The sequence below is a fragment of the Lissotriton helveticus genome, chromosome 3_1 (genome assembly GCF_964261635.1).
Source record: "Lissotriton helveticus chromosome 3_1, aLisHel1.1, whole genome shotgun sequence".
Lineage (NCBI taxonomy): Eukaryota > Metazoa > Chordata > Amphibia > Caudata > Salamandridae > Lissotriton > Lissotriton helveticus.
Window position 1 is genome coordinate 326,019,232 of NC_136061.1, and position 22,140 is coordinate 326,041,371.

The 22,140-nt window shown below is 46.7% G+C and overlaps 1 protein-coding gene across 3 annotated transcripts in view; it reads right to left on the reverse strand.

Moving 5' to 3' along the window:
- AKAP10 (A-kinase anchoring protein 10) overlaps positions 1–22,140 on the reverse strand; it is a 522,318-nt gene that overhangs the window by 121,815 nt on the left and 378,363 nt on the right. For all 3 annotated transcript variants that reach the window (XM_078679922.1, XM_078679919.1, XM_078679921.1), the window contains 2 exons: positions 10,945–11,103; positions 9,985–10,094 (listed from right to left, as the gene is read on the reverse strand). In XM_078679922.1, coding sequence (XP_078536048.1) covers positions 9,985–10,094; positions 10,945–11,103 — 269 coding nt within the window. The remainder of the gene's footprint in view (positions 1–9,984; positions 10,095–10,944; positions 11,104–22,140) is intronic.

Here is a 22,140-nt window from a genome sequence, read left to right on the forward strand (position 1 = left end):
AGCAACATCAAAAGGAAAAGATCCACAATCTGCTTTAGGACAGTTTGAAGGAAGTGCAAGATTGAAAGAAATAATCACTGCAACACATCTATTTTATTAATAATTATTTTTAACAAGTCCATTCAAGCTCCTGCTGCTAAGCACAATAATAAGCGCCACTTTAACCAATTCAATGTTACTCATTTTATCAATATTGGAAGGATGAAAACCTGACTCTGCCAATAGTATTGTAACAAAAATGCCATGTGTTTAAGCAGTCATCGAGATTACTTTTAGGGCTCATAGAAAATTCATGTACAACAGAACAATGAAAATAACTTGCCACGCTCTGTTTAAAGTCTCACATTTATCCTGATTCTAATCAGCATCTGTTATGATTTCAAACTGCTCTGCAGAAGTCTCAAGTATGTCCCTGTCAGACGGGAGATCAGGGAAAATGTTATACTAAATATGTGCTATAGAAGTAGCTTAAACTCCCTGGCAGTCCCAGCCATAAATTTTTTGGGATGGTCCTGCAGCAGGAAGGATTCTGACAAAAGGAAAAGTTGCTTAACTGCAATCCCAGATTTTATTTCCTCAGATAAAAGAATGAAAGATTGCAGATATCCGTCAATAAAATGACAGCATTTTGACAATGCCACTAACATTCTAAGGAGCTATCTTTTCCAAAATGCCATGCAGTGCTAAGAAAGTTAAGTTTACGTTGACATTAGACTAACCCTTTAGTATGTGGGACTGTCTTCATCTTTTTGTTTGTTGCTTCAAGATTACATTTAACACTATTAAGAAACGTAGTAAGTACCAAACAATTAGCGTCATCTATGCATTTGATATTAATTTATTGCCTTAAAAAGCACATAAGCCTTGGTGGCTAAAGCATAATATTTGTTGGCTAAACTTAGTTGGAGCTAGAACAATTCAAATGTAATACTCCTATTGGAATGAACATGAGTGAAGTTTCTTCTGCAATTATTGCGAATAGTAATTAATTCCTATATAGAAGTATGTATGAACCTCAAAAAAAGATTTCTAATTAAATGTCTAGGGAGTGAAGCAATACGGTAAAGTTACTCTTTATGGTATCTTTATTACCATTAGTCTCCATCACTGACAACTTTCAGCGTTTTTTAACGTTTCTACAGAGTTTTGTATTTTAGGTGTAACACATGCAACTTGCACAGGATGAATTCAATTGGCATCATTACCTCCAAAACTTACAAAAACCTGGACTCCAGTAAACAGATTAGATAATGAAAATGAGGAGATTTTCTCCCAAATATTTTATCCATGTTCGCATGCCTTTTCGACTGATCTGGCGCTGCACATTCTACATAACATAATCAAGTGGAACCCTGAGAACACTTTGGAAAACAAACGCAGGACAAATCCTCCAAAATTCTTTAGCCCAAAGTAACACAACGTAACGCTCTGAAGGGTACAGGGCCTGCAACTTGCTAGTGCGTGTTTAGTGGATGCACTTTTTGCAATCAGGAAGGAAGTCCTAAGATAAAAATGTATGCACATCAATTTGACAGAATCAGGTTCATATGTGATGTGCAGGCAAGTAACTGATGCTTCAGCTACACCTAATAGGCAGTGGAGAAGGAATCTCCTTCTACTAAGCTGTAATAGTGAACAGGTACGTTTTACAGATGACTACCTTCATGCCCTATTAAGCTAGATGCTTGGAGAATGAAATTATATCATTGAACAAGCAAATGAACTGACTGATATTCTTTACCCTCTGTATGGCACTCTGAATTAGGAAGAGTCATAGATTGTCCAATCAAACATCAGGTCATACCAATGGACCAAAATCATCTACTGTTTCAGAAGGCAAATTGTTTTCCAACTATTGTTAACATGTGCTTAAAATGGATATCTCCAGGCAGCAAAGAAGTTGAGAAGCTTTTGTTCAATCTCCCACCATAAGGAGTTTAGCCACCTTTTCAGACTGCCCATCCTCTAGTTGTTGATCACAGTGAAGTAGGAAGGGGCACCTCATCAGAAGATTTGGGGGTATACACCCACCATACAACAGTTAGAGACAAATGTGTGAGATGGAACAGGCTTAGATTCACTACCTAGCTCAGAGAATGCACGAGAAGCCATTCATGGAGAAACACTTCGATGATGCCATAGCGGATACTGAATTCTTGACTAGGAAGTTGTCCAAGGTCTGACTCATGATTGATTTAATGTGTAAAGGAAGTAAGGCCTGAATAGCCCCAATTAATTTAATCTTACTTGGGTATGCTGCCTTTGCTTCACAGGTTTTATTCTGGGGGTCATTACATCACATGCCATACACTGGAAGTCTGCATCAATGCTACGTTATCTAGATTTACATGGGGAGTATTTACATCACAGCTAAGTAGTCTTAAAAATGTTTGCACTTAATATAAATATATTAACATATATACATGTAACAAAATGAAAGGTTAGGTATACTTAAAATATGGTATTTATAAAAATATTAACTGTTAAAATGTTAATCACAATATAATTAAAAATAAACCTACTAATGAAATGATAACCTACTTTAATGTTTTTTGATGATCTATGAAGTAAAAATGTAATAGGAAAAGTAATTGTAAAACTATAAAAAATATTTTGTAAACAAGTTGTACATGTGTATTTAAGGAATTACGAGCATAGTTTTTTTTTTTTAATCTCTTTATTAGCATCAGATTGGTCCGTGCAAGCATACAATTACACATTAAACTGTGTACAAAGAAAACAGTAATGGTCATTATACAAAGGAAGTAAATGGAGGACTAGACCAATGACATTACAAGCATTGGAACACATTCTAGAGTCTTATTTTCACTTTTCCAATTCTAAAGGAATATTGCACACGTGGAAAGATGACACAAAGAGATATAATCATTTTCAAACAGAACGAAAACGAATGAGCCTGCGTGATAGAGAGAGCGGCAAGCAACACATCCATTTACAAGCATGACGGCAGTAGCATTGGCATAGGCAGACAAGGCCAGGTAAAACGACAAACGAAAAGACCAGGGTGAGGCAACCACTCCAGCCGAGGCAAAGTGTGCAAGGAAACGGATGAGGGAAACTACTCGGTCCCAACCAGCACACTATCTAAAATCAGCAGCACACGCACACCCCATCCCAATAGTGTGTATATGCTAAGCCTTGTAGAACGCAATAGGCAGCGCATGCCAGTTTGACCAAGACCACCTAACCCACCCCTTCTGGGACAATAGAGCTAGCAGCTTGGGAGTGTGTAGCCCGTGTAATCTTGCCAATATACTGCCGATATGGGCCCCAGATGTCGATCGGGCGTGAAGCTGTCGGGATCTGCGTGGAATATTCCACACTATTGGTGTTGCATTGGGCAAGGCTGCGCATCCAAGTCTTAGAATCAGGGATTCGCCTGGACCCCCAAAGTAAAGCAATTTCCCTTTTCGCCAGCAAGAAACCGATTGCAGCAAGCCTGCGCGTGGTCCGGGGGAACTCAGCGACATAGCCAAGCAGTGCAATTTCCGGCCTGTGTTGCAATTCGCATTCTAAAATGTCGCCCAGGATGTGGTGTACCCGCAGCCAGTAGGTGTGCAGTTTTGGACAGGTCCATGTGAGATGTGCAAAATCGGCATGTGGAGCCTTGCATTTAGGGCAGTGATGAGGCCTGGCCGGGTCGATTTTGTGGGCCAGCGCCGGGGTGAAGTATAGGCGCCTCAAAAATTTAAAATGTATTAGCTTATGTCTACTGTTGACAGACACTTCTTTAGTGGAGCGGCAACAGGCATCCCATTGGGCGTCCGTGATAGGGCCGCCCAGATCAAGTTCCCACGCCGCACGAACTTTCGCATCCGAAGCAGGAAGGGCCGCCACACAGATTCCATACAACCTGGAGACCATGTGGGCTCCTGTTTGTGACTGTAGTAGGAAAGTCAATGCTGCCATGTCGTCCGGCGGCAGTGGGAACGAGGGAAACTGCGCTCTAAGCATGGACCTCACCCTAGTCAGGACAAAGGAATCCATAAACGTCCGGTCCGTAAATCGCGGATCCTCGGACACCGAAAAAACATGACCGTCCGGGAACAGATCCCCTATCGTGGCGAGTTGGTATTTGGACAACGTTCTGCGGACCACCGCTTCCGCGGTGATGGGGAGCCAGTGCGGGTTAGGCAATGGAAGAGCCGGGGAGTACAGCACGTCCAACCGAAGCAGCCTACGCAACTGCATCCAGGCCCACGATGTAGTGGACACAGTTTGTATGTCAAGTGGGTCCCGGGGCAAGCCTTTGGGCAATATCGAGTTATGGGTAAGTGGTAGGACCAAGTCCGCTTCAGGTCTCAAATATGGGATCCGAGCGTCCGGATGGAACCAAGGATGCGCATAGGCGCACTGCGCGACTAGGTAATAAATATAAAAGTCTGGCACTCCAAAGCCACCCCGTTCATAAGGCAGCGTGAGAATGCGCCAAGAAACTCGAGGGTTCTTATCCCCCCACACTAATCGCAACAACAGAGAGCGTAGTTGGGCGAAAAAGATTTGAGTGAGCGGGATCGGTATGTTATTAAATAAATACAAAAAACGGGGAAGTATAATCATTTTGATTATGGCGATACGGCCGGCCATCGAGAGAGGGAGGCGAATCCATCGCGTAATATTATCCTCCAGAAAGTCCAACGCCTGTCCGTAATTGAGACGTATCATGGATACCGTGTCTAGATGAATGTGGATACCCAGATATTTCACCGAATCAGTATTCCACTCAAGCGGGAACGGGCAGTCCCAGCGAGCAGTGGAGGGGGTGAGCGGGAAGATGTCAGACTTGTGCCAATTAATGCGAAGGCCAGAATATTTCCCAAAGCGCTCCACCTCAAGCAGCAAGGGCGACAGGTTGGTCTCCGGAGACCTGACATACAGGATGGTGTCATCTGCGTAGAGGGAGATAAGTAACGGACCCGTCCGGAACTGGAGCCCGCGATGCAAGTGGCGCTCCTGAAAGTGTCGTACCAAGGGGTCCATGGCCAGAATATACAATAGTGGGGACAGGGGGCATCCCTGTCGGGTTCCCCGGGAAAGAGGGAAGCTATCAGAGAGCGTGCCGTTAAGGCGTAGCCGTGCTCTGGGGGCAGTATAAAGCAGCTCGACCGTGGAGACAAACAGGGACGGCATGCCCATTCGGTGCATGACGGACAGAAAAAACGACCATTCTAAGGAGTCAAATGCCTTCTCGGCGTCCAAAAACACCGCAGCCGCCGGAGTATCTGGCTCAATCCTGTGAAGTATAGAGAACAGTGTCCGCAGATTGAAGGAGGTGGATCTATGAGGGACGAATCCAGACTGGGCTGGTGAAATGATAGATTCCATAAGTAAAGACAGTCGAGTGGCTAGGACTTTCGCCAAAATCTTATAGTCAAGATTAAGTAGGGAAAGGGGCCTGTAGGATCTACACCTAGTGGGGTCCCGACCCGGTTTAGGAAGTAAGATGATAACTGCCTCCCGCAGCGTGGGCGGCAGAATCCCCGTCTCGAGCGCCTCCGCATACACCTCGATGAGGCGAGGAACCAGTTCCTCCTTGTATGCCTTATAAAAGTCGGCCGAAAAGCCATCCAGACCCGGCGCCGAGGAGCCCTTTAATGCATCAATGGCTTCCACAACGCAGTCCGGCTCGATAGGCATCGCCAAAAATTCCTGCATATGTTTCTCTAGGAACACCATAGAGATTTCGTTAATATAGGGGCCCGGGTCGCGACAGTCAGCCGTCAGGCCTGAGGTGTACAATTCCTTGTAGTAGGATAGGAAGGCATCGCAAATGTCAGGGGTGGTCTGATGACGAACACCTAAATCATCTACCAGGTCAGAGATGTATGAAGCCTGGCGGGGGGGACGGAGCAAGTGGGCCAGGAGCTTGCCAGGCCTGTCACCTTCGCCATATTGCCTAGCTGAGTGTTGTGTGCAGAGATATGTTAGTTCCCTGTCTGCAGTGTCCCTGAACTCTTGCAGCAGTTCGAGCCTCTTCGCCTCCACTCTACCGTCTGTGTCAGTGAGCGTGTCCATGTCCAGTGCGCAATGTCCGTCTCAATACGGGTCAGGGAAGCACGGATCTCGCGCAAAGCCCCTACATGTTTGTTGATGCAAACCCCTCTAATAGTGGCCTTGAACCCCTCCCACAATGTAGCCCAAGTGTCCACCGAGCCCTCGTTTAACTCAAAATATTCCTCTATGGCAGTACGAACGTCCTCCTTGAAAACCGGATCAGATAACGCCTTGCCAGGAAAGCGCCATTGCCTCTCATACCCTCCCAACCTGGGGATCAGTAGGGTCAGCACTATGGGAGAGTGATCAGACAGCGTGCGTGGGAGTGTCGAATGGTCTCTCACCCAACCGGCCACCCCTGGGGAAAGGAGCCAATAGTCTATTCGGGTACTAGTGTTGTGATATCCCGAGTGGTGGGTGTAGGTGGGTGTGTTGGAGTGCAAACGGGCCTCAATGTCAATCAGTGGGTAGTGCGCGCACATATCCGCCAGCACAGCGCGTGAACGGGGCTTACAATCTGGGGAAGAGGAGGTGCTATCCCTGGCAGGGCACATCAGCAGGTTAAAGTCCCCCCCCATTATCATCATATCAGTGTCTAATCGCAGCAGAACATCCTGGAGACCCTGGAAGAAGGTAGGGGAGTCAGAATTGGGGCCATATAGTCCAACAAAGGTGACCTTGAAGCCCAGAAGTACCCCTATAACCACAACATACCTGCCATCTACATCAAATACAGTATCTGAGAGCACAAATGGGACGCGTCTGTGTATCAAGATCGCCACCCCCCTCGCATATCTGCTATAGCTAGAAAAAAATCTGTGTGTGCCCCAGCCTTTTGCAAAGGAGGACGAGTCAGCTCCCACCAGGTGCGTCTCCTGCAGAAACAATACATCCACCCCGTGTCGCGCTGCGTAGTTTAGAACTTGCCGTCTTTTCCTCGTGTCGTTCAAACCCCGGACATTCCAAGACATGAAGGTAAGTCTGGAAGGACCAGACTGCTGACCTATCTTAGCCATTCAGACTCGATGTAATCACAATAAAACATGTGCGTGCAGAGCCGCCGCCACTCTCCCGCAAAACAGGCATCATCAAAATAGCAAAACAGTGCGTGTGCACAAACAACAGAACCAAAGCATAAACCAACCCATCCCAACCACCCACCACCCAGCCACTCCTCAAGTCCCAGGAGGCTTCTCCCACCCTTACGGAAATAACCTAGAGCAACATACAATAACAGTTGTCCAACAATGTACCTGTAAAATAAAGACAACGTTAGAGAAAAGTACAGTACGGCTCGCGCCATGGGGGTAGGCAACGCTCCGCCATGCGAGAACCACAATCGGGGCAACGTTCAATTCTCAGCAATTATGGAAAGCACTGCAAAAAAGAGGTAACAGCATTGACAGATGCAGAATACTGAGGTAAATAGCCTGCAATGAAAAAGATGGGGTGGAGATAAGTCAACCCTGTCCGGTTTCAGTAAACAGGTCAGCACTAGCCTGCGAGTCAGTGTGTGGCGGAGACCGTCGTGCATCATCCGATGCACGAGGCGACCCTCTGTTTTTGTAGGATCGACAAAATTCCTGTGCCTCCGCAGGGGAATCAAAAATGCGAAACCGGCCATCCACGTCCACTCGGAGCCTGGCAGGATACAGCATCCCATAGCGGAGCCCCAGTTTACGCAAAGCAGCCTTGACACCAGTGTACTTACGGCGCGCATCTTGGACCATGACTGTGAAGTCTGGGTAGAAAGAGAGCACGTCCCCCTGCCACCGAACTTCACCCGCCTCCCTGGCAGCTTTCAGTGCCGCGTCTCTGTCCCTGAAGTTCATGAGCCTGGCTATAATGGGTCGGGGCGGCAGGCCCGGGTTAGGCCGGGGCCCCAGTGATCTGTGCGCGCGTTCCACCACGAAGCCAGATGTAAACGTGTCTCGGCCAAAAAGTTCGATTAGGAGGTGTTCCACAAAAGTGTCAAAGCGTCCGGTAGCTGTCGTCTCCGCCACACCAATTATTCGGATATTATTGCGCCTACTGCGCGCTTCTAAATCCTCGTTCTTGATTGCGACGTCTTTAAGGATCTTCTCCACACGTTCCAACCTTTTCAACGTCGACGCAGCTCCATCCACGATGTCGGAAACTCTGGATTCCGCCAGGTCCAGACGCCTATCGTGCAGCTGAATCGTCGCGCCCATGTCCGCCATTTTCTTTTCGAGGGTATCAAAGCGGGAGTCCAGGGCCTTGAATCCAGCCCGCATCTCACCCATCATTTCAGCGACCATACCAGCGGTGTCTTTCGCCGCCGCCTGGCCCCCGGTGTCCGCCTCAGCTGCTGGCGAACCCGCAGACGTACGGAGGGGCGCCGAGCTGAAGGTAAGTCTCTTCTGGGAAACATCCTTTTTCACCATGGTGGAAGTAATGGCGGGCAAATCACCAGTGTCACAGGACCCCACGACAACTGCGATAGCCAAAGAGTCGAGCACAGCGACAGGGCACCCCGACAGCAAGGCGGTCAGGTCGGGACCAGAGGATCAGGGGTACTCGATGTTGCCCCGCACCAGGGCTGAGACGAACCGCAGGAGCCTCAGAGTCGCCAAGGTAGAAGCACACAGGTCATCGGGATATCAAACTGGCTGGAGCCAAACGTCAGAGGCCCTGCGCAATACGTAGGGTCAGCAAATGGACGCGGCGATCACACAGCAGCAGCTGACAGGTCCAGGGCCTCGCCGAGGCAGGCAGCAAATGGTGGCGCAGTGTGGGGACCAGGTAGTCAGGGCCTCGAGGTATCAGCAGCACAGATGGGCAGAGGCTCGCAGGTCATGCAGCCAGCGCCAGCATTGTAAAGTGCACAGGCGTCCGATATGTCTGGCCAATCGCAGCAGCAGGAGATCAGGAGAATGTAGTCCTGGGTCTGCAGGGGGACAGACGCGGGTCTGGGGTGCACGTTAACGGTGGGGGCAAAGGAGACAGGCCCCCACCGGATGCAGCGATGTGTTGCCGTCCATAGAGCACCTAGGAGCCCGCCGGACACACCCCCCGCCAATCCCCCCCAACCCCGGAGCCCGCCGTCCGCACCCTCCGCTCGCCGCCGCACTTCCCAGGCAGCCCCCGAAAATCGAGGCCCCGGCTCCCAAGGCCGGACCAGGCCGCAAGTGCCGGTCGCGCACCGAGGGGCCGCACCCCTACCAACGGGCACCACCGGGGCCGAGCAGCGGACCCGGGAGGGCACAATAGCGACCCCAAGGCCGAAGGGGTCAACGAGGAGGCAAACAAGCGGACTCACCAGGCGCTCCGGCGCTGCAAAGTAACGGCCCGCGAGGCACAGCCGGCCTCAGCACCCCTCAGCTGTTCCGCCCGTTCTCGCTGTCCCCCGTCCTCCAGACTAGGCAGGCTGCATCAGGTGGCGTTAGGGGTCAGTTGCAGGCATATTACGACCCCAGCGCAGCGCCGGATCTCTTGCGAACGGCCCCGTTCCTCTCTCGCCCGGCGGAGCTCTACAGTCAGGCGGCCATTTCGTTCGCCTGCGTAGCCACGCCCCCAATTACGAGCATAGTTACTTAATTAACAGATAGATAGATATGTGTTTATGTATTTAAAATAGTATTATATAGAAAAAAAGCAGTGGACAAAATGTAAGAAAGAGAAGAAGGAGTTCTTAGGGGGAGGGGGTTTTACTCCTCCAAAAGTAAAGTCATTTGTAATTCTAAATAAATAAAAAGAACAGGGAGGATGGGGTTATTTATTATGCTAGTAACCATACTCTATATACATTCAACACAAACAGTAACACAACTAACTTTAATCCATTCTTTGTTACCTCTTTACAAGTAAACTGTTGTTATTGAATGGTTCCTTAGACTTTTTAACAGGACATGTAGAGTTTAGATTTGAGAACATGCATCTTTCCTAAGAGAACATTGTCATGTAGGGCGGAGATGATTAAAAACAAGCTCACAGCTTAAGAGTCCTTACCCAGCATACGTTCGTTGGTACAAAGATTCTGGGTCCAGGCTTGCAGCATCTACAATTATTGCTTCGTCAAAATTTTTCAGGATTTTAATATTTGCCTTTTTGACAGTAGACTAAAACAAAGATTCCACATATAAGTGTCAAATAAAACTGATAAGAAAAATCAGTATTAATATAGCCATTTAACCTTTCCATGCATTAGTTACATAATCAACTTGTGACCTGTAACTATGATTGATAAATAAGATAGAAAGTCATGTTTGCAAATTGTTGTATACTCAAAGTAATGAATGTTGGATTTGTGATGTTTTGACACAATGCTCTTAGCAAGCCTAGTACCACATGTACTCTGAACTATATGACTACATAAAATACATTTAAAAAGGAAGCCTGAGAATCATGCTGGGCAGGGAGTACGGAATTAACGTTTCGGTTTCCATCATAAAAATGAATGTGTTCTTAAACCAAGTAAAGGCTTTTTCAAACATATGCTTTTAAAATTGTTCAAGGAAGCCTTTTTTACTGTCCTTTGGTAGTTGGGTTCAAGAAGTAAGTTTTAGAGTTTCTTTCAACCAGGAAGTGTTGTTACAATTAAAAAAACGCCCGAAAATATGATTGCATTTTTTTTGTTTTTAAATATATGCGAACTACGGTGATTAACATTGCTGTCACCTTGTAAGACAAAAAAACAGTAGATCAGCAGCTACTGGATAGTGCACCCCCAATTTGATTTCGATTCAAATGCCCTGATATTCTCAGTTTCTCATTAAATCTCAACCATTTGCTAACATTCTTCCTTCGCCCTTAAACACAGTTACACTTTCTTTATCATCCTAACTGGCAGACAGTCTGTTATATATTTAACCACCTGGAGAAGAGAAACAGACTTGGACAGTTTCTGGTGTTGATGTAAACTGAATTTGAACCAGCAACAAACCGCATAATAACCAGAGATCTTCTTACCTGAGTGCCAGCGCCTGCTGACTCATGATCCAGTGGGTAGTTGGGCCCTTGACCTGGAAGACTACTCCCCCAGGCATACTCATCTCCACGTACTGAGTGAATGAGATCATTCAAATATTTGTAATAAAGGTTGCTGGACAGGAAGCCGGGTAAAAAGACCTAAAAGTTGTAAGAGAGGTTTTTGGTGCAATCGCTTAACTTGACTAAGACAGCAGATTTACATCTAAAGGCTTATATTCCCAACACATTTTTAAAAATGTACCAAAATGTACAGTTCGTAGCAGCTTGGTGGTGTCCTATACAGTATTTCAAGAGAATGCTTAGACCAACGTAAGCTGTTATTATAGGAAGACCTTTCTGTGTACCCCACAGGGTTTCGCATAGTATCAGTTTGAGGTGGACTTCCACTGTAAGATAGAAAATCTGGTAGTACAAGAATCAAGGAAAATATTTTAAATTTAGGCAATTTTGTAATGTCGATCAGAATAAGCTAGATGAGTCATCAAATGCAAACAGGTAGTAAAGAAGACAACTGATATGTAGAGGAGGAATCAGGATTCCATCCCAGCACTGAAACCACACTGACTGCGGCCACAGATGACTTCAGGGCACTCCCTGACCGTGGAGAAATGGTGGCCCTGATCCTCCTCGCCCTCCCAGTGTCGTTCGACACAGTCTCCCACAATATCCTCATCAACAGACTCTACAACATAGGCACATGGGCAAGACAATTTCTAGTGGATCATCTTTGTCCTTACAAGACGCACACAGAGCACCCGACTGCCTCCCTTCACCTCCACACCCAAAGACATCATATGCAGTGTACCACAAGGATCATCCCTCAGCTCCACCCTGTTCAACATCTACATGACTCCCATCGCAGACATCGTCAGATCCTGCGGACTCAAAATTAGCTCCTAAGAACATGACATTCAACTGATCATCTCGTTCACTAAGGACCCCATCAATGCCAAAACCAACTTCTGCAATGCCATGACCACCGTAGCCACATGGATGAAAGGCAACTACCTCCAACTCAACTCCGACATAACTGAAGTACAGATCTTCGGGAAGAACACTTCTGCATGGAACCAGAACCAGTGGCCTGCAGAACTCAAACCCACACCTACACCGACCAACCCCGCAAGCAACCTTAGCATCATTGTCGACAGCCAACTGACCATGAAACGACAAGTTAAAGCAGCCGCATCCTCCTGCTTTCACACACTTCGCATGCTCCGCAGAATCTTCAGATAGATCTCAACCAACACCAGCCGCCTCAACTGCGGCAACACCCTCTACGCAGGCATCCCCATCCAGCTCGTCAGAAGACTCCAGATCATACAGAATGCTGCTGCAAGACTCATTCAGGACCTCCCCAAATGAACCCACATTGCCCCCCACCTCAGAGGCCTCCACTGTCTCCCTATCTAGGAAAGATGTTAGTTCAAGATCTCCCGCATGCCTATAAAGCACTCCATGGCCTAGGACCTGCCTACCTCAACCATCAACTGAACTTCCACCAACCCGCTAGACAGCTACACTCCTTCTTACTTGCCCTCGCACGCTCCTCATCTGCTGCACCAGCAGCAGCGGCTGCTCTTTCTCCTACATCACAGCGAAGACCAGGAACAACCTCCGCCTCCAGCTCCGTACGGCCCCCACGCTGGCAGACTTCATAAAGAGGCTGACGCCTGGCTCTTCGACAGAGTCACTGCACCCAGATACTCCGAGGGGGTGACGGAGTGCTCTTTACAAATGCTGATTGATTGATAGAGTGGTAATCTATTCTCAGATGAATACTTCTGGTGAATTGACTACTTTGAATGAGGTCGACTGAATAAAAAGCATGAGCTAAAAGTATCATTTGTCCTGGTTATGTTATTTTCATTTTAAGTTATTGCTGGCTAAGATGCAGACAATACATCAGCATAGCACAACTAGTGCAATAGTACTACTACCTTACTACATAACACCTTTCAGTTAAGGAAGGTATTATTTTATCTGTTGGTTTTCAAATTAGATGTGGAAAATAGGCATAGGCAAATAATCATACATGCAATCTAAAACACTCAAACTTATTGGCCATCTGGGTGTAAAACTGAACTCTTAAAATCTAAATTAGACCCTACTACTGATGATATGTATATTTCTGGTTATATCAGGGAGAAGTATGGATTCAGCATTCTCATGGAGTGACCTCAGTTCACAGTGCTACACAGCTAATTAGTGCTAGCCAGGTCGTACATCTATGAGAATGTTTGTAGGCTGAACATGCATTGGTTGGGAAATGTTTGTGTTTTCCTGTGAGACTTTGGTGTCCTCACTTTCTTAGTTCCTATTTTACATAACATTCAAATTGAGTGTGTTAAGAGACTCCACAACTTGGCTGAAGGAGTGAAGTTTTGTGCTAATATAAATGGTCCCATGCCACTTAAGAACTCATAAGGCTTCTCAACTTTCGTGTTTTTGTACTTGTTCCTTTTTATGTCACAGAAGTGGAGCTATCACACTACTTTGATAAAACTACAAGAGAAAACATTTCAAGAAATAGATTACTCAACAAGAAAGGGATCATTCACACATCCGTTTGTTGCCAAAGATTTGTTTTCAGCATAATGCATTTAATGAGAACCATACAGAGGGTGCACATTGTGTCACATTGATACCCTTAATGGAAATGCTGTATCACAATTTTAGACAGGGAGCTCAAAAGGGACTGTTTACTGATGTTGCATTTGCTATTGCTTGTGAGGCTACAAGTTAAGGCTTGCTTCACAGGATGCAACTCTTTTGTGGTGAGGGAAGATTGCACTTCTGTCGCCTTTAATTTTACTGCTCTGAGTAAGCAATGGAGGTTTGCATTGCTTTTGTCCATGCATTATCTATTCTGTGCAGTAGGGAAGCTCACACTGCTGACGACCATCAAGCACCTATTTGGATGGTTCTAAGGGAACATTATATTGCGCTTCATTACTGCATTACTCTATCAGAATCCTAAAACATGTTTTAGAATGTTTCATCAGGTTAAAAACAAAGAAAAATAATATCACAATGTCACCTGTTAGTAAATAAAGTAATTTAAGTAACTGCCACTAGAAAGTTCACTCTCAACGACAGATACTGCACCTGGCAAGAATGCTAGGGCTCAAATGGAGATACCCATTAGTCATGTGAGAGCTACTTTATGGTCCCACGCAAAGGGTTGGCAGGAGGGATAACCTGAGGAACTTCGTGAACTTTATGTAATTACTGAAACCTTAAATATTTTGCATATACGAATCTACCACTGCTAAATGAACCCTAATAGCCATTTATGCATGTCCCGATTGCTATTAGCGATACAGACAGCAGCAGATGTCTTGAACAGAGACCTGAAGAGGTTGACTTTGTTTACTGTAAGATTAATGGACAAACCATTTCCATTTTTACGGCATAACAAACATTGTGTGGTAGGTTTATGAGCTTCTCGCAAAATGAGCATACATTCTTGAGGATGCCTCAACCATTTTAAGACCCGGGTGCCAAATTACATGGTTCATGGCAGGTCTGACATTTCCAGCACCAGTGAGTATAATGGTTGTCTAGGCCAAGTTGAATCAATTAAAATGGGTGTCAGTCTTCCTCACTACAAATTACTTCAGAGGCAGTAAAGGAAAAGCTTCGGCAATTATCCCTGACAAGTTCGTCCATACAGCATTGCCCACGGACCATGGTTACTTTGTACAAAACATGGGCATTATGCGTAATCAGCAGTGGCAAATAGATGGACTATGAGCATCCCTTATTGGCATTCCCTATCTCAAAATTCTGCTGAACTACTTGGGGGTACATTTCCCACTTGCAGATTTGCAATATCACACAATTATGGTCTTGTTGCGAATTAAAGAGTAAAACACTCTGAATCCTAAGAAATTGATATTGTAGTTTCGGTTATTGCTGCATTTAGATTCCTTGAACTGTAAGGTTCACGCACCTGAAACGGAGGTGTCTGTGGTAATGGTCACATGAAGTTGCTGGTCGACAAATGACATGCATAATAACAAGTTTTTGTTGCTCCACCGTGTGAGATGAACAAGTTACTTAACTTTGGTAACACTTTTTATGGTCGGTACTCAACGTAATTGCAGATTCCTCACCTTTAGAATAATTAGCAGGCTGGACCGAGACGTTTTCATATCAGTGCTCCTGTGTTCACTATGTGGCATTGTCTGGCTTCCTGTTAACCTTGTTCCACTCTGGAAGTGGCATAGCAGAATCAACCCCTGTAAGCCATCAGTTTCTTGAGTCTTTCTTTGCCCTCGGATACAGAGAACAAAACAATTGGAGATGGCGATCTTCATTTTGAAACCTTTTTATTTGTAAAAAAAAGTGGCCACTCTACAGAATGAGGAGGGTGATGAGGAAGTGTGGATAGAGTATGCATCAGAGAGAATGTTACTGAAGGTAGGTAACTTGTTCTTTGAGGGATACTTCTAGCCCCAGATTCCTTACCTTAGGAATAAATGCAGAGGCAGCACCTCTTCAAGTTGGAGGGTCAGTAGAGTGGACTAAGGCCAAAGGTCCTGCTGGCACAATTGGCTGGAATGCTCTTACAGTCAGACCTGGTGGTTAGGCAGTAGTGCATTGTGAACATGTGCCTTGATGCCCATGTGGTAGCCTTACAGATGTCAAGAACAAGCTGTGTGGGCCAATGCAACGTTAGCAGCCTCAGCCCTGGTGGAATGAGCCCTCAGTCTTTCCAGAGGTATCTACTTGTCCAGTGCGTAGCATAGACTAATGCAGAGGACTATTCACCTAGAGAATCCTTTTATGCACTGCATTACCTTTGTTAGGCACGGACAACCCCACAAAAAATTGATTATCCAACAGATGGTCTTTGGTGCGATCGATGTAAAAGTCCAAGGCTCTTTTTGGGTCCATTCAATGGAGTCTCGTCTCCTCTTTCGAGGGGTGAGGTGGACAAAGAACATTGGGAGGGTGATGATTTGTCCAGCTTGAAAAAGCATCGCAGCTTAAGGCAAATAGGCTACCCTGGTCTTCAACACCAGGTTGTCTGGGGGAAAAGATGGTGTAGGGGGGCTGAATCAAGAGGGCCTGGAGCTTATTCACATGAACAAGCGGAAGGGGTCACAATGAGGAAGATTGATTTGAGCGTTTGCAGACAGAGGTACTTTCGGTGAGTGTCTGACAGCCAAACCGTCGCTATATCATCTAAATAGTCTCTTATGTCTGATGTGGAGGACTTCGACTGAGCAGTATAAAGCTGGGTGTAATATTTGGTGAGGCATTCCAGTATGGCTGGGGTGTCGTATACCATTTTGCGCTGGTCATCCTGTATCTGCCTAATGTACACCATGGTGTCAGTGGGTCTGATCTTATCTGACAGTGCTCTACCAGATCTACCCCCTTCACCATAATTCCTAGCTGTGTATTTGCGCAATATGCATTTTACTTCATCATCTGCTAATTCGTTATATTTGTCAATTTGTTTTCCAATTTCAGCCACGTAGTACGTCACTTTGGGTTTCAGCAAAGTCGCGCTTCAATCTATTAATGTCAGCCTCAATTCTTTCCAGCTATCCCTGTATATCTTTTAATATGCCTGCGTGTTTACTAATACAGTGCCCCCGTATAGTGACTTTGAAGGCCTCCCAGAGGGTCCTTGTACTCTGGACCGATCCGGTGTTATGTTAATAAAAAATGTAGTATTGCCTGGCGGAGTTTCTCCAGAAAAACCTGGTCTTGTAGCGCCGTCTGTCTTATTCTCCATGTGAACTGTCTTGGGGTGTGCGTCGGGATTTCTAAGTGGATCCTGACTGGAGCATGATCGGATAGTGTTTTGGGTAAGTGTACCACATCAACAGTCCACGTGCATACATCTCGTGATACCAACCAGTAGTCAAGTCTAGACCAAGTGAGGTGTGTGAAGCACGTGCCTTCTCTCCTTTCTGGATGTCTGTCTCCATATGTCCACTATGTCCCAGTCTGCCACCCCGTCCCTTATTACTTTGGCCAAATGCTTACCATATCTATCAGTTCCTGTTGATCTGTCCAGTGTGGGATCTAGGCAAGTATTAAAATCCCCGCCCCAAAGAATGGTGCCGGGTTGGAAAGCATGTAATTGCGTCCAGATTTGTGCATAAAGAGCGGGATCGTCGTTGTTCGGGCCATACTCATTCACAATTGTGTACACCGTGCCCCCGAAGCATCCCTGCAATATCGCATAGCGCCCCTGGTCGTCCCGCATAGACTTTATAAGTGTGAATGGTACATTATGCCTCACCCAAATCAGGACTCCCCTAGCGTATGAGGAGTAGGACGAAGTTAGTCTGAATGAGGCCCATTTTGCTCCTATTTGTTTCTCTCTAGGTTCAGTGAGGTGTGTCTCTTGCAGGCAAGCCACATCTATTTTGTGCCTGTCTAAGTACGCTAGCACCTTACGTATTTTCAGTGGGTTGTGCAGCGCTCTAATGTTCCTGGAGAGGAACGCTAACAGTCTACGTTGTTTCAAGGTGTCATTAATCTGTCGATTCTCCGTCATCTATCCAATGTATGTGTCTATGTTCCTCAGGCAAGAGGTGTGGTGTCGCGGCCAGGGCGACTGACGCTGGATGCTGGGGATCACGGTTCTATCCATGCATGTTACAACTTCAACACTTAATAACAGTACTGTTCAAGGTTATATGAGAACCGCTCGCCCAGCTACGGGCGTGGGCCCAGTCGTACTCGACACTCGTTCGATATGGTTCCACAGTAAAATTACAAGCTAAACATATTAACAGACAACTTATTTGAAACAGCGCATCGAGGATCTGACCATATTCGAGTTTTGATTGTCCAGCACTTCCTGAAAGAAAGCACTCTTCACCGCGTGTGGGCAGGTCCCAGCAGTGACCAACATGTGTCCATGAATACAGTTCATTCAACATCGGACATTGTGGATTGCTCCCCGTGTTCTCCTCTTGGCGATCTCCTCCGCGTGCCTAGCTGGCCTTTTTGCTGTAAAAACTTCAGAACTTCCGCAAAGATCCGTGTCTTGCCGTCGACTGGGATTTTGAGTCTGGCCGGGTATACCATGTCGTATGGAATGTTCGGCTCCCTTAGTTTATGTTTTGCTTTAGTGAATAAATTCTGCGCTTCTTGTACCGAGAACGTTTAGTCTGGGTATAGGGATATGTCCATGCCTTCATGTGATAGTTTTCCCATTTCTCTGGGTTTTCGAAGCGCCGCATCTCGGTCCCTGTAATTCAGGATTTTGGCAATAATCGGTCTCGGTCTTGACCCAGTAGGTGGTTTCGGCCCGAACGATCTATGGGCCCTTTCGACAATAATAACATCGAGAAGGTGTCCCGTCCCAACATGGAAACTAACAGCTTTTCCACATAGTGTTCTATTGGGCCTGTGTTTGTCATTTCCGATATTCCCATCAGGCGGCTGTTGCATCTGTGAGACCGGGCTTCTAAATCTTCAGTTTTCGCCATCATTGCCGCCAGTTGTTTCTCCATCTTCTTCTGTTTCGCGTCCAGCTGCACCTGGCCATCTTCTGCTTTGGATATTCTTCATTCCGCCATGTCTATCCTTTCTGTGTGTTTATCGAGTCTTTCGGACATCCTGTCCACCCTGTACGTCAGGGAGTTAATCTTCCCATCGATATTTGACAGTGTGGCTTGGATTGTAGTAAACATGGATTGTATGTCATCACTCGTTATTCCCCCGTTGCTCCCATCGGGGACTGTGACGTAGATTGGTCATCAGTGCTTTGGTTTTGTTGCTTCTTAGCCTGGTCAAAGTTTAGTTTTGATTGGGTGCGATCCGCCTTCCCCATGGTGCAATGGTAGAGCTTACCAACTCGCAGGGGTGACTACTGCAGCGCCTCTGAATAGCCGGCGTCACAGGTCGTATCACTCCAGCACGGTCAGTACCCCAGAGGGCACCCACCTCGCAGCCACAGACGCTGCCACACTTGCGCTCCCTTGGTGCTATGTCGGTATGATCCTAGGTCTCTGGTTCAGGTGTCGGTCCTACATCCACTCCAGGGAAAAGCCAAAAGGGCTGCGCAGTATCCCACTCACCATTCGCTGACCTGGTCTTCCTGTATTCGCTGCAGAGTGTTAGGCCGGCAGATCCTCGATGCGTCCCAGGCCAAATGTTCGCCACGGCTATGTGGCACTGCACTGCCTCAGTATATGGGCGCAGTTCCACCGAATGACCAGGCTCTACCTCGCAGCTTGACCACCACTGCGTGGCCGTGCCTGAGGCATGCAAATGTAAGAGGGAGGAACCAATTTATCCAGTGGCGCCGATGCGTTGAATGAAATGAACGTCCAGTAGGCCTCACTAGCTGCCACCAGGCCACACAAGGCTGCAGATGTCTGTGCCGATGGTTGGTCTCCCACCTGTGGAGGTCGCCGACTCAAGGGTCCTGTGGGGGCGCCTGGCCAATGTAGAGTCCCTTGAAGGGCTCCAGGTTATGTCGTTGTGTCCCCATGAGAGGCCCGAGCACCTCAAATGCCCTGCACCAACTGAATAGCGCTCCACGCGCGCATGACCGGCCTCAGCTCCCCAGCCAAGATATGGTCACATGGAGCACGCAGAGCTCCCGCCGGAACGCTCACCTCCCAGCGCCCGATCTGCAGTGTCACGGCCTCACTGCGGCGAGGAGCGCAAGGATCCAGTAGGTAGGTCCCAGCTGCGGACTCAGCCCATTTCTGACGAGCTACTGTTGGCCAACCCGCGGTGCGCCGCGGGTGCCCTCCACTGCACCCCGCACTGGCACTAGCATATGGGGGATGATGTATCCCATCACCTGTAGTCGCGGCCTCTATCCGGCTACTGGGGTCTTCCGAGGCACAGTCACAGCGGGCCACACAAACTACCCAGCCGCGTTGCGTGCCTTACGTCCCGGCCCTTCACTGTGTCTCGTGTATCCACTTTCGCTTTCACCACTTCTTGCCGGTCCGGGGCACAGTGTTGTGTACAGGAGTCCTTGGTGTCACCACACCGGGCCCGCCGCCTTCACCCTCGATTCTCTTGTCTTTGCAGGTGGTTTGTGTCGTTATGAAGGATGGTTTTAAAGGATATTCGGGCGTTTGCGAAGAGCTCGCTTAATAAAGCGGCCATCTCGCTCTGCGGCTAGCTCCCCCCCCCCCCAACAATACACATTATGGCTTTCTAAAAGGCTTCAATCTGCTGCGGCCTAGCCAATGGCCCAGGAAGTTCGTTTCACAGCTGTGGAATATGATCCTCAAAAGTGAGAACAATTGGTACCTATACACCTTCCCAACTTCTCTTTGGACAGAGAGCGGCAGGACAGTGACACGTTCCGCTTTAACATCTTAGGCTACCCCTTCACATTGAACTACGACTTATTGAACGCCCACGGTAGCAAGGAAGACGTGTTACAGGAGTAGCCTCGAGAGTGCGAACGTGTCTGCACCCTCAACTTGGAGCAGGACTTGTGCGAGGTGCATGACTTTCTTTCGTGCTCTGCAACATACAGCTCTGCTTCACATGCAAAAGGGTACATTCTTTACATGACGGAGTCGTGCCTGGAGCCCAAACACCAGAGGCAGAATTTGTGTAGTTCTTTCACTGACATCTGTTCCCAACTGTTGAGGCACGGTTTGAACCCTCTTGTCTTCCGACGGGACATAGTTCCCTTGCACGCTGTAAAAAATTATTTGTAAGGATTTGTCACCTGATGAAAAAGGAAGCAAGTTTAGGATCTGTGTCTGAATGTACAAAATGAAAGGAACAGAATACTGGGTGGTGCATATATGCAGCTCCACTCTGTCACTTCTGTGAGAAGTGAGGTGCACCTGGGTACCAATGCAGGTGCACTGCTGTGAAAATGTACATGTCCAGACTGGTGCCTGGTGATTATTCTAAAGGTGAAGAATCTACAGTTAGAAGTGTCCATTAGAATATGACAAACTCTTGGTTATACCAACACTAGATCTTCCCACTGACTATTGCCTGTGCATGTAAAATCGAACATTCCGAACTACTGCAATGCACAATTACATATTACCCAACAATTTGATAGTTGTTCTCACTGCTGGAGACCAAAACGCCTGGTAAAAAGAAACCAGCCTCTCAAATACCATCAATCTCTCTTTCATTTGAGATGGGCTTTGCAAGTCACTCATTTTGGTATGGCTCAAGAAAATGCTTGTATCTGTTGAGTATTAAGAAGAAGTGGGAAACCCAATATACCCTTGACAGCGTGGATATTTCAAATATTAGCAGGTATGTGTGCCTACAAGGGATGTGCTAAACCATATATTCACATTAATTTCTGCATTTAATGTTGGCAAACTCTATCAAGTAGCTTGCAATTCAATTCCTTCTGATACAATTATGTTGTATACATAAACCCTTGTTAAAATATTTTGGAAGATCTGTTCATATGTAAATAATCAGAATTGTATCTGTTGAGGGCAGAGCTGCAAAGTGACACCACATGCTGAATGTGCTAGGCACTATTGATAGCTGCTACTAATCAGCCAGATATGAATGGCGCGCCAGCCACAGATGTGCTGCAACTACCGCCAACCATTTGGTGAATACCTTTGGTTGCTGTAGATACCGTAAATGGTAGCACTTTGAAATGGTAGTGTTTTTCAACTTATCAGAATAGAAGGTGATTATGAAGTACAAGATAAATGGGATATGGAAGTATGAGTTTTGAGACTGAGAACGGCATGAGATCAATTGTGCATCTCAGAGGAATTACATTTTGCAGGTGGTCGTCATTACGTTCTTTGACACCATCTAAGGGGTTAATGGCCTGAGGTCAAATATAATTACTAATGTACTGTCTTTCTTTGGGATGAGGAAATATAAGGCGCATACCTCTTGAGCCCTTTGATGCTGAGGGCCAGGTTATATAGAATCATCCTTTGATGCAGAGGGATATGTTATATAGCATCCTTGTTGAGTAGAGTTTGTACTTACTCTTGCAGCACTCTTTGGTGCTCCTAACTGATTGCCAAACTGTAAGATATTTGGTGTCATGGTTTGCAACTGCAAGCAGTTACCTTGTTGCACAATTGCTAGGACCCACTAGTCTTTTCTCCTATTGTGGAAGGAATAATCTAATCCTCCATTAAGTTGTTGTGCAATCAGGGGTGAGGGTGGTGAGATCTGCTTGGGTCACAGCTTGGAGACAGAAGGGCTTTTCCTTGGCTGCCT